This window comes from Gadus macrocephalus, chromosome 2 (assembly GCF_031168955.1).
Source record: "Gadus macrocephalus chromosome 2, ASM3116895v1".
NCBI classification, from domain to species: domain Eukaryota; kingdom Metazoa; phylum Chordata; class Actinopteri; order Gadiformes; family Gadidae; genus Gadus; species Gadus macrocephalus.
This window is the reverse complement of record NC_082383.1, coordinates 19,558,543-19,574,245: the sequence shown is the minus strand read 5'-3', so window position 1 is coordinate 19,574,245 and position 15,703 is coordinate 19,558,543. Positions and strand designations below refer to the sequence as shown.

Genomic DNA, 15,703 nt, shown 5'->3' with positions numbered 1-15,703 from the left:
GTGGCAGGTACAGCACAGTAGGAGATGCAGAGTAGGATGGATGTGTTGGCTATATAAACCAGTGGACAAAACAGCAGCCGGCCAACAGCAGTGTGAAGAGCCCCCCATTTTTGTCATTTTTGTTTGCAGAAACCGCCCACACACACGTCAACCCGTCAGGAGTTGAATGAACATCAAAGGGGAGGAATGGGATCACTTGTACCGAGCAGCACAATTACAAGTGCAACTCGATCAATCAGCTGATCGCTCCCCGCTGCAACAGGTAGAGGAGGAAAACACTCGCACGCCCTACAACTGGGGTCGATACGGGAGAGGGAAGACCCGGCCAATGAACTGCCAAACAACGGCGAGCTGCAGGATCCAGCTAAAAGGCGATCAGGTGAGGCGATCAGGTTTCGGTGATAACAGGAGGCGGGGTAGCCAGGAGCTCCCAGGCAAGAGGGCTGAGCTCCCAGTGCACAACCACTCACCTTTATAGGCAGCGCACCCAACAGTGATAGGCCAGTACTGCAGCACTAATTAAAGGCCCATCCTGCTACATTATTAAAGCCATGAATCCTGGAAAAACGCATTCAAAATTGTGGAAATGCCTCTCTCTTATGTGTTTATATTTGGAACATGAACACAATAAATCTATTTGTTTCAATGCCCAGGTGGCAGTGTGTACAGACACGTTCCTGTTTCCACAGTTTTAATAAGTGGTCGTTCTAGTCTTTCTAATTCCAGTTCATGGTCGCTAATTCTGTATTTTGTTAACATTTGTATTTCTTTTAGATGTTTTTGTTTTGAGATACTCTGCCAATTGTGTCTCTCTGTTCAGGGCCAGATAATGTTAGATCACCTTTAAAGGAGGAAAATGATTATATCAGTAGCTTTTGTTCACTGACCTCTGTCCGTCCGATTAATGAATTAAGAAATGTTCTTTATATTAAAAGTTTGATTCATTTTGATTATGCATATTTATTCTGGCAGAATTTAGCATGATGACCAACTTCATTATTTCCCGGATTTTGTAATGGTTACTGGCGTAGTCCCTAAATGTATGCAGAAATGCAAAAAAATTGTATTAAAATTGCATTTTTTTCCCTGGGGGAATACCCACAGACCCCCCAGATTATTTTGTCTCCCCCACTTCTCAAACCAACGTTACACCCTTGAATAACATAATAATTAAATAAATAATACACATGACAGATTACGTGCACTTGTACAATTTCTCAGATACCACCATCCCATAAAACTTGTCGCAACTTGATGTAACAAACTATTACTCATAAAGTCTTTCTAACCTTTTTAAAAAATCTCGCTTACCATGCACCTTTTATACTTTTTTAATAACAGGCTATTACCGTATTATAGTTCAATTAGTCACACTAGCACTTATTGGCCCTTTTGGCCCAAGCCCAGACTCGTCCTCAAAATATAAATGAACGTGTTCTCACAAGATCCGGACAGTCTCACGAGGCTAACAAGCAACTCCCAGTTTCAAGACTTGGCAGTTTTTATTTATTTTTTTAAGATTTATTTTTTTGTTTTAGTATAGAGCGAGATAGAGAGGAAGGTATGAGAGATAGAGGAGAGCATGCAGCGAAGGACCACGGGCAAGGTTCGAAACCGGGTCACTTCGATCAGGACTGGGCCCCGTTTCCCGAAAGCATCTTTAGCCTAAGTGGATCGCAGAGTGGGTCGTACGAGCATCGTACAGTTTTCACACCGTTTCCCGAAAGCATCTTTGGTAACGAACGTCTTGAAAACGCTCGTAGCTAACGAGTGCTCCAGGGTACTCGTAGGACGCTAAGAGCCTCGTTAGCCGACTATAGCCTCAGTGGCGTAACCAGCGGACATTCCTAGTATTGGATGCGTTTTATTATAACACATTGGTAATGGTGTATCACGTGCGTCTGAGCCTAATGTGGGCCATAATGTTCTTAGTTTGAGAGAGACAGTCCAGGAAATGTTTGAGCAGGCAGGGCACTTAAAATGTGTGAGAGAAAGTGGGGGGGATTTGTGCAGACTGACATAGGCTACTCATAAAACGTAGCCTAAAATAATGTAAAAAAAAAAATAAAAAAAAATATTAATTATAAAAATATAAAAAAAAATGCAAAGGAGCAGGCAAAGGGGTGGGATATGGTGGGGATTGGTCACGTTGACGGGAATGTTTAGTGACATGTGGGAGGGTGGAGGGGGTTAAAAAAAAGTCTCAATCACTCTTCGACGTGCATGAAAACCAGCCGCGTAGTTAAGAGGGAGGCAGTCCTCACACCGATCTTCCTCGTCATCATCGTCCTCAATGTCCTCCGGTTCAACCAAAGCTACCCCAGCCTTAGCTGCAATGTTGTGCAACATAGCTGTCACACATATCACAGCGCATGACTTGGCCGGCGACAACTGGAGCCCTCCGCTGGACTTGTGAAGCAACCCAGTCGCCAAGAAAAAACGTTGACGGTGTACGTTTCCATGAACACTGGATACGTAGCATTTCAACGTAAAATAGTGTGTTATACCTACAGTATCCACGCGTACACCAGCTCCTTGGTTTAATGCAGAAACGCGCATTTTGAAGCGAAACTGCAGGATCCTTGAACGTAAATGGCGCTCGGCTAAACTTGAGGTCTTCCATCTTGCTTGGCATAATAGATCACCTGTAAGGGTGCGCTGACTATTGCCAGGAACGCCTACTATTCTAGTATCATTAATTTGAATAGAAATAATCCTAAATTTCTTTTTGACACGGTGAGGAGTCTCACTCAGAAACAGAATCAGACCATAGGCTCCTCGATCGTGGCAGGTGAATTCATGGATTTCTTTGAGAATAAGATTCAATAAATTAGAGAGGAAATTGATGCTTGCCGTGCGGCTAATCCTACACATCCTGTGGGGCAGGATGGGGTTCTCCCAAGTAGGATGGTGAACTGACGCAACTCTTTTGGAGTTAAAGGCAATTTCTTTGGTGGAACTTGAAAGGGTGATAAAGGCCTCAAAGCCAACAACTTGTATGTTGGATCCTCTCCCGTCCAGGGTTCTTAAGGAACTTCTTCCAACGGTGGGGCCTGTTATCCTCTCGCACATGAATCTTTCGTTTTCAACGGGAATTGTTCCCTCCAATTTCAAGGCTGCGGTGTTAAAACCGCTACTCAAAAAGCCTGGTCTAGATCCTGAATTAATCAGGAACTATCGGCCTATATCGAATCTGCCCTTCCTGTCCAAGGTACAGGAAAGGATTGTAGCGAAGCAAATTGTTGATTATCTGACCAGGAATAATCTCTTCGAACCTTTCCAGTCGGGGTTCAGGAATTTCCACTCAACTGAAACTGCTATTACAAGAGTTGTAAATGACATCCTTTTAGCTTTGGATAAAAATACAAGCACAATGCTTGTGCTGCTGGACCTGAGCGCTGCGTTTGATACGATCGACCACAGCACTCTTCTTCACCGTCTTGAACACTGTTGGTTTCGGGGGTACGGCTCTTGGTTGGCTTGAATCGTACCTCACCGATAGAAACCAATTTGTGCTTCATGAGGGTGCAGAATCAAAGCGCGGTAAATTGCGCTTTGGCGTACCACAAGGGTCGGTTCTTGGTCCATTACTTTTTGCAATTTATATGCTTCCCCTGGGTGACGTTATCCGCGGCTTCGGAATTAGTTTCCATTGCTATGCGGATGACACCCAGCTCTACATTCCTGTAGATTCCGGGGACTCGGGCCAGATTCAAAGGGTTGAGTCCTGTCTAGCTGCTGTGAAGGGCTGGATGTCACAAAACTTCCTACAGCTTAATACTGGGAAGACAGAGCTGATGATTATCGGCTCGAAGCGGGACCGGGAAAAGTTTGAGGATGTCTCTCTGTCGTTGGATGGCTTCGCCATCCCACAGAGTGCATCCGTCAAAAATCTTGGTGTCCTGTTTGACCCTCACCTATGCTTTGACCAACATATAAGAAGTATAACTAGAATTGCCTTTTTCCATCTGAGAAACATTGCAAGAATCAGACCAATGTTATCCGCAGTGGATGCGGAGACACTGATTCATGCATTTGTTTCGTCAAGACTGGACTATTGCAATGCATTGTTCTCGGGATTACCGAACTCTACCACAAAAAGTCTACAGCTGGTACACAATGCGGCAGCTAGACTGCTGACCAGAACGAGAAAGTTTGATTATATTACACCTATTCTCGCCTCTCTACACTGGCTACCAATAACTTTCAGATCAGACTTTAAGGTGCTATTGTTAACCTATAAAGCCTTGCATGGATTATCTCCATCGTACTTGAAGGACCTGATCATTCCTTATAGTCCTTCTCGGTCTCTCCGGTCTTCGGGAGCTGGCCTTCTTTCACTGCCGAAGGTTAACAAGAATTCGGCTGGACAGAGAGCGTTTGCCTATCGAGCCCCTTTTTTATGGAATAGGCTGCCATCAGCGATCAGGGAAGCTGACTCTGTGGAGCTATTCAAAGGGAAGCTCAAAACGCACCTCTACAATCTTGCATTTGGAGTGTGAAAACAACTGATGCGAGAGTGAAGACTACTCTGTTTGCTTGTGCTTTTCTTATTACATTATACATTCCCACTATGTACTTTTCCGTTCTAATTCACTATTCTGTCTGTTCTAGCGTGTTGCGGGTACTGGACTGGATGCCTGGACTCTCCTCATGGATAACCGGCCAGAACCCCATCACCATTTTAATATGATGTGCATGTATTTTCCTGTATGTCAATTGTGGCACCCATTGCACTCCTGACCATCCCTGGAAGAAGGGATCCCCTACACTGCGTTTCTTCTCAAGATTTCTTCCTTGCTGATTCAAGGGAGTTTTTTCTTGTCCGTGTGGGGGCATGGGTAAAGGGGGGTGTCACAAATATTTGACCTGTTAAGCCCTTTGAGACTGTAATGGTGATTAAGGGCTACACAAATAAAATTGAATTGAATTGAATTGAATTGAATAGAGTGGCGAAGTCACGCCCCTTCCGGTAGGGCTCATGGGACCTATGAGATCGAAAAATATGAATGGGTGTCAATGGAGAGAAAATAATTATTTTCTGGTCCCGGTCTTTATATGCCCTGGATTACACATATGTTGTTTGTGGATTTAAATGATAATTTTTCATGCAAAGAAAACTAAAAATGTTCGTGAAGAAGTTTGATAATTTTAGGTTTTATGTGAGGCCGCTTTGTGAACTACAGCTCTTCGCTGCTCTCGACGCATATGATATACGTCACCACACTCGCCCTTGGAACTCGGCACAGAGATGGCGATCTCTCTGCCCCACTTCACCGCTTTTTCCAAGGGGAGGATAAAAGCATCGAAAGAGGTGAAAACCATTATAAGTCGGGGCACGTGCAGAGTTTCAGTTATGCCGATGGGAAGATTGTCGGTCTTCTCCACGCCAGTCGCAGGGAGCGTGACGTCACATACGAGCCGTGTAGTCTTTCTCGTTGTGTTTTCTCTACAGCCTTTATCTGAACAATTGCACAATAAACGGTCGAACTCTTTGCATGAAAAATTATCCTTTAAATCCACAAACAACATATGTGTAATCCAGGGCATATAAAGACCGGGACCAGAAAATAATTATTTTCTCTCCATTGACACCCATTCATATTTTTCGATCTCATAGGTCCCATGAGCCCTACCGGAAGGGGCGTGACTTCGCCACTCTATTGAATTACACGTTTGTATGGGGGGGGGAACATGTTAGTTGAGGGTGGGGGGGGGGGGGGGAGACACGTTTGTTGAGGGGGGGGACGGACACGTTTGTAGAGGGGGGGAAACACGTTTGTTGAGGGGGGGGACTTATAAGATGTCTATGGGGGACACGCTCGACAACGAGAGTTGGTTTTTATTGAACGCTCGACAACGAGAGTTGGTTTTTATTGCACGAGACTTCAACACGGAACAGCTGCCAGAAACGATGGTCACGTCACTCTCGGTGACGGTGTCGACAACAATGAACACACGAAAAATGAAAATGTTAATAGAACAACACACAACTACATAACATCCCGAACCCATTAACCCCACTTAATCCTAACAACAAAACAAGTTAACAAAAGCCCCTTTTGTCAACTGACAACCCCAATTCCCAGAATCCCCCGCGGCTCCGGAACACGGCGTCCACACCCGTGGTCGAACGTTTTCTTCCCCATTCGAAATGAATGGGGGAATAGCACCAACAGGGGGGCATACGTTCTCCTAGCATTTGGTGAAATTGTTACGTAGCCTATATTAATCTTTATTATCTGAATGGGAAATGCAATATTTTAGGACAGATACACCATTAAACGCGTTTCTAATGACATTTCTAGCGAGAAATGTACATTTTCCTTACATAATCTTCAGTCAGTGAATGTGTATGATCTTTATTAATCTTTATTATCTGAATGGGAAATGCAATATTTTAGGACCGATTCACCGTTAAACGTGTTTCTAATAACATTTCTAGCGAGAAATATACTTTTTACTTGCATAATCTTCAGTCAGTGATTGTGTCTGATCTTTAGTTTTATAGTTATTAGGAAGATTTTATCGGCTTGATCCATTTTACTGGCCTTGATCCTGATCGCTTTTTGCGTGCCATACAGTTGCGCAACACACCTGACCCCGACTGCAACCTCTCACCGGCGCAGATTTTATTTGGTCGTCCCCATCGAGACTCATTTTCGTTCGTCAACAGACTAGAAAAGTTCTCGATTCCTCATATCCGGCCGCTCTGGCGTCAGGCATGGGTGAAGGAGGACGCCCTTCGGACCCGGATGTCCCGCACCACTGAGTCTTGGAGGGCTCACTCGAGGCCGCTCCGCCCATTGGTACTTGGTGAGACAGTATTCCTCCAGACTCAGCAGGGCCCAAGTCCACACAAGTGGGACAGGTCAGGGGTCGTGGTGGAGTCGCTGGGTCACCATCAGTATCGGGTAAGAGATGACGGGTCGGGGCGCCTGACTTTGCGCAACCGCCGATTCCTTCGCGGCTACACTCCAGCCACCCCTGCGCCCGACAGCAGCCAACTGCCCTGTTGACGCCGCCCGCGACCCTGGACCGCCAGCCCCTGCCTGTCCACCCCGGGCCGGTGATGCCCCAGGGTGTTGTTCCACAGGCAGCAGCTGGACCCCGTGACACGGCTTTGGACACCTCCCCGCCGGAGCCCCCTAGTGAGGCACCCTCTGGTCTCGGGATGTCCCCGTTCCTACAGGCGTCGGCCCGGATGTATCGCTTCCAGCATCACAGTCGCCGTCGCCCCATCTTGGACAGCCATGCCGCGCTACGAGCCCGAGACGGGCCATTGGATACAGGACTGAGTCCGTTAACCTATTCCTATTTATAGCTTTCCGGACTGGGGGGGATGCAGAGTTTACCAGCGGCCACTAGGGGATAGTATTGGATTACAGACGGCTAACCAGCTCAGATAGGAGTCTGCCTTATTGTGTTTGCCAGCATTACAGACGTTCCTGTTACAGAGGATATTACGCTGTTTAACATTATTCGTGTAAGTCCAATATAATTCTTGATTACTATAGTTGTTGTTGTCAAGGTTGGTTAAGTTCCTGAAGATACTTATGTTAGATATTGCATGTTGTGCATTCAGGAATTACTGGTTGTAGCTTATGTTGTTATTTTGTGTATTGCTGCAGGGCTTCTTCATCGTTAGATGAAGAAGATAAGAATTTGATATCAAGGAGTGTATATCTTCAGTTATCAATGTTTTACGATGTTTCACGTGTGTCAGTTTGATGTTATTAAAATGTTTATTGAACCTATTGCATTTCAGACTCAGACGACATCTGCTGCAGCTTTTTTCTCGTCGTCAGAAGATGAGGAACACCAGTCAGCACCAATGATGTCAACACCAGTCAAGAATCCTCCCTCTGGGCAAGCACAGTTTGTAAGTTTGTACAGCAGATTGTCTCTAATTGAATTATAAAACTACTGTAATTTGTGGAATTTAACATTGAAATTAAACCTCTTTTTTTTTATAGTCAATACCAGTGCCAGTAGCCTTGAAGTTGGTGAAACCGACGAAAGCTATCAGCCTGAGTGAACCCTCACCACCACATCGCCGTCGTCATCAGAAGATGACGGTGTAAAGGACTGGCGTGAAAAGAAGATTATTGTCGATGAATCCAGTCTCATGTCACTATTCAAATTCAAACATACTGGTGACAATAGATGCCCTTTATCTCTCACATATTAACGGCCAAGTTAACGGCAATACACTATGGGGGAAGTGGACATGTCTGCCAGGCTGCAAGGCATCTACACAACAAAGAAGTCAGTCGACTGGCCTGGCCTCATTTCCACGACACTAATGAACATGTTTTAATTAGTCCTATCCATTTTCTCTTTTTAATTGCGCACAGGGCCACTGGAGCACTTTCATAGTGCTCTCCTGAAATACCTCCCCAAACGCCAGGCCTTCTCATATGATGGAATGAGGGAGAGGTGCTACCTCACTATCCTAGAGCCCAATGAAAACATTGTGAGAAGGAAACAAGCCACCACAGTGAGGTGTGTTACCATGTGCTCTTTGAATAGTATAATAACCAAAATTAGAAAGTTCACAGCTAACTCAATAGGCATACGTCGCTGAAAGGTATAATCTATTCCTGGGGAGAGAAGTCTACAGTATGACTCCCACAAATTGTGCACACGCAGTGTCGTTGGATTATGTGGGGTTGACGTTCAGTCCGTTCTTCTTCATTAGTATGATCTGTGATTTGAATTTTGTGAACGGGAGTTCCTCTTTAGCGATGTTGTAGGCGGTGTTAAATTTGATGATCATTTTGTCATTCTTCGCCGAGCGATTGCTCTCATCAATCCTATTAAATGAGGTGGGGAGGGGCTGGGAGCTTCGTGTGATGCAGCGGCCCCTGCACGTCTTGTGCTTTTGGCTTTCATTGTGTCATTTTTATGACTGCACTCTGAACTGTGTAGATCAATTTACAAAATGTGTCCTGCCTGCAACGGACGGGCTACATGTCCTGCAGTACACACACACACACCATGGCTTGTCCCTCATATCGTAACCACGGGAACTGCACCAGCCATTGTTCTTGAAAACTACTTCTTTTTTTTCTCCTCACTGCCCCCCGCCTTTTTCGCCAACTTGTCACTGTCGTCTTCAGAAGAAGAATCTGAGATTCATGTCGCTATCTCTGCTAACCCCTCTCCATCACCACCAACAACAGCCTCATTTGTTTCCTCTGGCACATTTTTCTTCTTAAAATAATCGACTATCGACCGCTTCATATTGTATCTGCTTTGTTTACTTTTTTGAGCGTTCTGCGTGCGAAGCAAGACTGTGCACGTGTAGTGTGCAGACCATAGACTGTAAAAGGTGCAGACAGACAGGCAGGCAGAGACAGCTGGGAGCGAGAAAGAGTGGTGGACTCGCAGGAATGAGCCAGAAAGTACGATTTTATTATCAACCACAACCGCGGGAGAGATTTGTGGTAGCACCTCGTGCAAGTAGCACCGGAGCGACCTCATTCAATTTTAACTCGTACCTTAAGAAATTAGGTCGCACTCTGGAGCCCTGTGGCCAACCCAATTGCCAGCATCATTGGCGACGCAGCTCTGTCCGGCATAATTGAGGACGGTGACACCGACGCTCAAGCTGGGCTGCCTAACATTCAAATAGAAGGTACAAGAAACTAACTGTGTTTCTTGTACAAACTCAAACAAAAACCTTCTATACTAAACTCGGTGAAATTAATGTGAATTAGTTTCTTTCACAGTGGGTCCCATGGTGCTGTTGCTGGAGGAGTCGGAGGAACCGGGGCCGTCCCATGGACATAATAAAGGATGGACCACGGACTGGAACATGGCCGCCCATTCATTCCTGTACAAACTGCTCAGTGGCGCAGGGTAACATACAGGAGCGATTTGCTTCCGCGTTATGGGGCCAAGACACGTGGCCTAGTCCGTGACGTACCGGATGCAGAAATATAGAACGCATGCGTGCCCATCCCCCCACTCCGGTCCAACAACAATATAAAATGATACCGCTTCTTTGTCTTTGGATCTTTTGAATAAATGGATCAATACATGATGAATCACAATGATCGCAAGCAGAGGACCGTGAGAGTTATTGAGCAGCAGATGAACCAATCCAAAAATCGGACACGTTAACGGAGCACCGAACTAGGCCCTCTCGGATGCCATTTGTTTCACTACGACTCCTTTCAGCTGCACACCCCTCTTCCCCAGCGAGATAACGGCTAATAAAACGCTTGAGGTGGCGTTTTGAAAAGAAAAAACTTACATTTTTTTAGGACATGGCATGAAGGTAATTATGAGCCTTTGATTGATATCCAGACATTTTATGCGGAGACACAATTATGAAGGTATTATTGTAGCAAAAGTCTTTAGCACCTGTAACTGCAGAATTTGAATGCGTACACTAAAGTCACAGTAAATTTGAAGTCGTATATATTTATTTTGCATGTGTACTCTAAAGTCACAAATGTGTAACAGTACATTTGTAGTCGTAAATATTTTTTATACCATTGTAAACACAAAATAGGGTCTACGAGTGCGCAAATCTGTGTTACAGGTGCACAAATCCTTTTGCTACAATTATTGCAGCGCAGTTGGTGAAAAACACATTCGCACACCCGTGTTTCATAATCTGAGAACATGCCCAAAAGGTGTGCATTCGTAAACCCAAATTTGAACTAATGCATCAGAAGATGCACATCCGTGAAAACTTTCCTCACAAATAAAATGATAAAGAACGCTATGTTAATTCAGCATTTTAATGAGCGAACACAAATCCATTTTACAACTGCTCGAATCTGCTCCTGCAAGTCTCAGCTGTGGGTTTTTTTGCAGGTTGTTTTGCACCACGTCTGGGTGGTAAATGTGTAGCAAAAGTATTCGTATCCGTAGATGCCAGAGCGTCCGTGGGCGGGACAAAATAGTCCCGACAATAATTTCCTAATCCAATGAAAATCGCCGGCAGGGATGCATTTCTCAAATTACACTGGGACCAGTGACGGCTGGTGGTGATTTTTGGTGGGTGGGCTAAAGAATGCATTACATTTATCAATACTTCACAGGGCTCCAGACGCCATGAGGTTACCTTTATATCTCTGTTCATAACTTTCATATAATGTGAATGATTTTTAAACAAGATTAAGGTGTAGAGAAAGGCATGTCTTTATTTGAAGCACAATTATAAATAAAAAGAAAAATAAGGTGTTTAAAGTTCTTCACTGAGCTGAAATTGAACATTTCGAACTAAACCATTAAGCAAAATAAAACTTTTTGCGTGCTTAAAGTATTACACAATTAAAATGTTGACTGGTCTCCCTTTGCGCAAAATGCGGCTGTAGACGATCACACTCTTTGGTAGAGACGTCTGTGTCGCCGTCAATCATGAAGGACATGTAGGCCTATGTGGCGTTTCCGACGTCCGCAGCTGTCTTTTGCTTTAAGGTGTCGCCCATTAGGCTTACTGCAATGAATTGTGCACATGCCATCTCATTGCTATACGTCGGGTTGATGTTTAATCCATTTCTCTTCATGAGAATAATTTCGGATTTAAATTGAGAATGGCAACTCCTCTTTGGCAATGTTGTATGCAACATTAAATGAGATCATTTCCGATTCCTTAGAGAACCTTATTGTTACTGCCTGTCTCTGAAATGCAGCTTGGAGAGGGGCCACTATCTCTACACACTTGTCACGTCATGTTGGGTTATTTAGACAGCTTTTTTAATGTTTCGATACGAAACGTAGTTGACCCGCTTACAAATGCACTATTACCGGCCATATTCTGACCGCACTCCTGACAGTAAATCTGTACATGGTTTGGTTGATGTGTCCCCAATCTTTTCACTTCCAATTTTTCCTCCAAAGACATTAAAGAAAACCGATTAGAAAGTAAATAATCCACTTCGTTCATTTTCATGCTAACGCCCGCCATACTGCACTTGCGCTACTGTGCTGTGATTAGTCGAAGGTCACTGTACTCTAGCTACTGTGCTAGATGTCTATGGCTAAACTAATTTAGCCCAAATGGGAAGCATATGAAGGGGGCGTGTCAGGGCACCTGTCAATCAAACGTCAATGGAAGCTTACGCTACTGCGCTTGGGCTAAATGAAATTTGCCCAAATGGGGGCGTGTCACGACACCTGTCGATCGCAATAAAATGGCCGCTTACGCTACTGTGCTTGGGCTGAATGACTTTAGCCCGAATGGGAAGCATATGAAGGGGGCGTGTCACCATACCTGTCATTCAATATTGAATGGAAGCTTACGCTACTCCGCTTGGGCTGAATACATTTAGCCCATTCACAGGAAAAAAACGAAGATATATATATCCTGGGTTTTTCTGTCACTTTTTGGTGCTGTTGCTCCTTTAGGTTCTACCAAAATTTAAAACAATATGTTCTAAGTTTTTAATAATATTTTTTTCATTTTCACTGTAAAAGGTAGGGAGGGCTTAGCCCTGTTAGCCCATTTATACCAGCCGTCCCTGACTGGGACCCACCGCGTGCCAGCCATGGAGCTATAAAGATCGCAGCATACTCAGCGCGGGTACGTTTCTTTCTGGAGAAGTGAAGAGGGCGTCCTACTGAACGGAGGTGGGTATCCTACATTATGTTAAATGAAATGACTTAGTTCAAGTGAATTCTCCCCAAAGTATTGCATTAACATTTCTGAATTGATGTTATGGCGACCATTAAAATACATTGAAGGACATTTGCGGCATGTTAATGAAATACTTTGGGGGGAATTCACTTGAACTAAGTGATTTCATTTAACATAATGTAGGATACCCACCTCCGTTCAGCAGGACGCCCTCTTCACTTCTCCAGAAAGAAACGTATCCCGCACTGAGTATGCTGCGATCTTTATAGCTCCATGGCTGGCACGCGGTGGGTCCCAGTGTAATTTGAGAAATGCATCCCTGCCGGCGATTTTCATTGGATTAGGAAATTATGGGCGGGACTATTTTGTCCCGCCCACGGACGCTCTGGCATCTACGGATACGAATACTTTTGCTACACATTTACCACCCAGACGTGGTGCAAAACAACCTGCAAAAAAAACCACAGCTGAGACTTGCAGGAGCAGATTCGAGCAGTTGTAAAATGGATTTGTGTTCGCTCATTAAAATGCTGAATTAACATAGCGTTCTTTATCATTTTATTTGTGAGGAAAGTTTTCACAGATGTGCATCTTCTGATGCATTAGTTCAAATTTGGGTTTACGAATGCACACTTTTTGGGCATGTTCTCAGATTATGAAACACGGGTGTGCGAATGTGTTTTGCACCAACTGCGCTGCAATATTTGTAGCAAAAGGATTTGTGCACCTGTAACACAGATTTGCGCACTCGTAGACCCTATTTTGTGTTTACAATGGTATAAAAAATATTTACGACTACAAATGTACTGTTACACATTTGTGACTTTAGAGTACACATGCAAAATAAATATATACGACTTCAAATTTACTGTGACTTTAGTGTACGCATTCAAATTCTGCAGTTACAGGTGCTAAAGACTTTTGCTACAATAATACCTTCATACACAATCCTGTTCCCCAATTGTATTGGAGTGAACGGAGTTATCTACTTCTGGGCCACATGAAATGACGGACCCCCGTCCACAGCCAGCTTAAACAGCTGCAATACCAGGCTTGGCCTCTGAGCACTGGTGGATTGCGGAAGTATGCACTGCTCCTGGGAGCCGTCCATTGTCCCTTCCGTGCACCGTGCGCCAAGAGTGCTGGCGGAGGCGGTGCTGCAAAACCAAGAGGAAATGACATAATCCATTAATGACCTGAAGGAGCAACTGACCAACATGACCAATGTATTAATTCAAATCAATGAGTCTCTTGAACAGATTGCCTCTTGCGCAAATAAAATGGCAAATAAACCATAAACCGTTGACCAATTGCGCTTTTTTTCCACCTCCAATGCTGCAAAACACAAAATGAAAAATGTTATGTTTCTGTGCTAGATTTACCTAAAATCTCTGTATGATCCTCTGTCTCGTCTGAAGGCCAGTGGCATTAGGAGGTGGTAGGGGCACTGCGTCAGGCATAGGACCGTCTGGTCTGGGGAGTTCCTGCAGAGGGACCCCCTGTCTGATGGCTAAATTGTGTAGCACACAGCAAGCTATGATGATCCTTCACACCTTTTCAGGCCGATACTGCAGTGTCCCCCCCTTGCTGGAAAGGCACAGCCATCGCTTTTTCAGCAGGCCTATTTCGCGCTCAACGGTGCCCCTCTTGCGCGGGTGCAATCTATGGCTCCAATTATGTTTGGGAATCCGGCAATGGCGTGAAAGCCCCGTTTGATTTCGGCTTGTTGGGGATCTCTGTAAGGGAACTGGATGTAGTTTGGGGCCAGGGAAATAATTGCGTCCAATACCGCCGGCATGGTCCTACTCATCGATGGCTGAGAAGTGCCGGATATGTCTCCAACCTCACGCTGAAATGTGCCGGTAGCTAAAAATCCCAGGGTGGAAAGGAGTTGGATATGCACAGGGATTGCGTTTGTGAGTCTCGTGTCTCGAGCCAACATTGGCCCTAAATCACGACACAAATCCAGCAGTACATTCTTTGGGAAGTGGTACCTACTAAGAAGCCACTCTGTGCTCTCTCCAAGCAGATCAGTACAATCTTTGAAGACGCGCTCCATTGCACTAGATTTCAAACATTTCTCACAGCTGTCTTTTATAGGGTTTGACAGGTAATTTTTCTGTTTAAAATTAGACAAAGGAGTAATTGAATGTTTTATAATTAAAGTAAACATGGCACATATGTGGATGTCGATTGCTTAATGCAGACGTTGACACTCTTAAATGCTTTGCTTTGCACTTGTAACATCGCTATTCTACCACTAGATTCTGTTCGTACATTTTGGTAAATTCCATACTTTGCGTGGCAATGATCCTACGCCCTCCTTACGCACAAATCTGTGCGTAAGTACGGTTGATCAATGAGGCCCCAGGCTTTGATAACAGGCTTTGAGAGGCTACCTGTTCGGATCGGCTTAGCTCAGGAGGTAGAGCAGTTGTATTGTAATAGGTTGCTAGTTCGATCCCCAGCTCCTCCTAGCTGAGTGTTGACGTGTCCCGGAGCAAGACACTTAACCCTAACTGCTCCCGACGAGCTGGCGGTCACCTTGCATGGTTGACTCTGCCGTCGGTGTGTCAATGTGTGTATTATCCGATGTAAGTCGCTTTGGATAAAATGCCCTAATTGTAATGGAAAATTTTACCTGTTAAAGTGCAACACAAGCTACCTGTAAAAGTGCAAAGAGAGCAGTGAGTCTTCTCGTTCCCGTCCTTAGGTCATTTTTTATTCAGGACATGGTTCTCAGCAGCTGGTTGAGGTCCCTGCCGACGCTCGGGGGCTGGGAGGCGGCGCTCTGCCGCAGGCCGGGCCCCATCTGATGGTGGAGGGCTCGGCACAGGCTGGTAGTCGCCCGGTGCACGCTGGCGCTGGACGGGCCCAGCAGGCCCCACAGCAGGGGCAGCGCCTTCTGCTCCACCAGCTGGGGCCGGCGGGGGTACAGCTCCATCACCAGCTCTGGGGGGGGGGAGGAGGAGACGGAGGGAAAGGGGGAGGGGAGGAGACAGGAAGAGAAGGAGGTGGAAACCAAGGAAGAGACAAAATAATGGGAGACAGGAGGAGACAGAGGAGAGGAGGAGACCGAGTAATAGGAAGAGACGACGGAGATGAAGG

At 45.2% G+C, this 15,703-nt stretch overlaps 1 protein-coding gene across 1 annotated transcript in view; it reads right to left on the bottom strand.

The window, feature by feature from the left end:
- Positions 1–14,735: 14,735 nt before the first annotated feature.
- The window catches only part of LOC132469824 (TOG array regulator of axonemal microtubules protein 1-like), a 36,347-nt gene continuing 35,379 nt past the window's right edge, over positions 14,736–15,703 (bottom strand). The window contains exon 15 of the mRNA XM_060067907.1: positions 14,736–15,547. Within this exon, the coding sequence (XP_059923890.1) occupies positions 15,321–15,547 (227 nt within the window). The 3' untranslated portion in view covers positions 14,736–15,320. The remainder of the gene's footprint in view (positions 15,548–15,703) is intronic.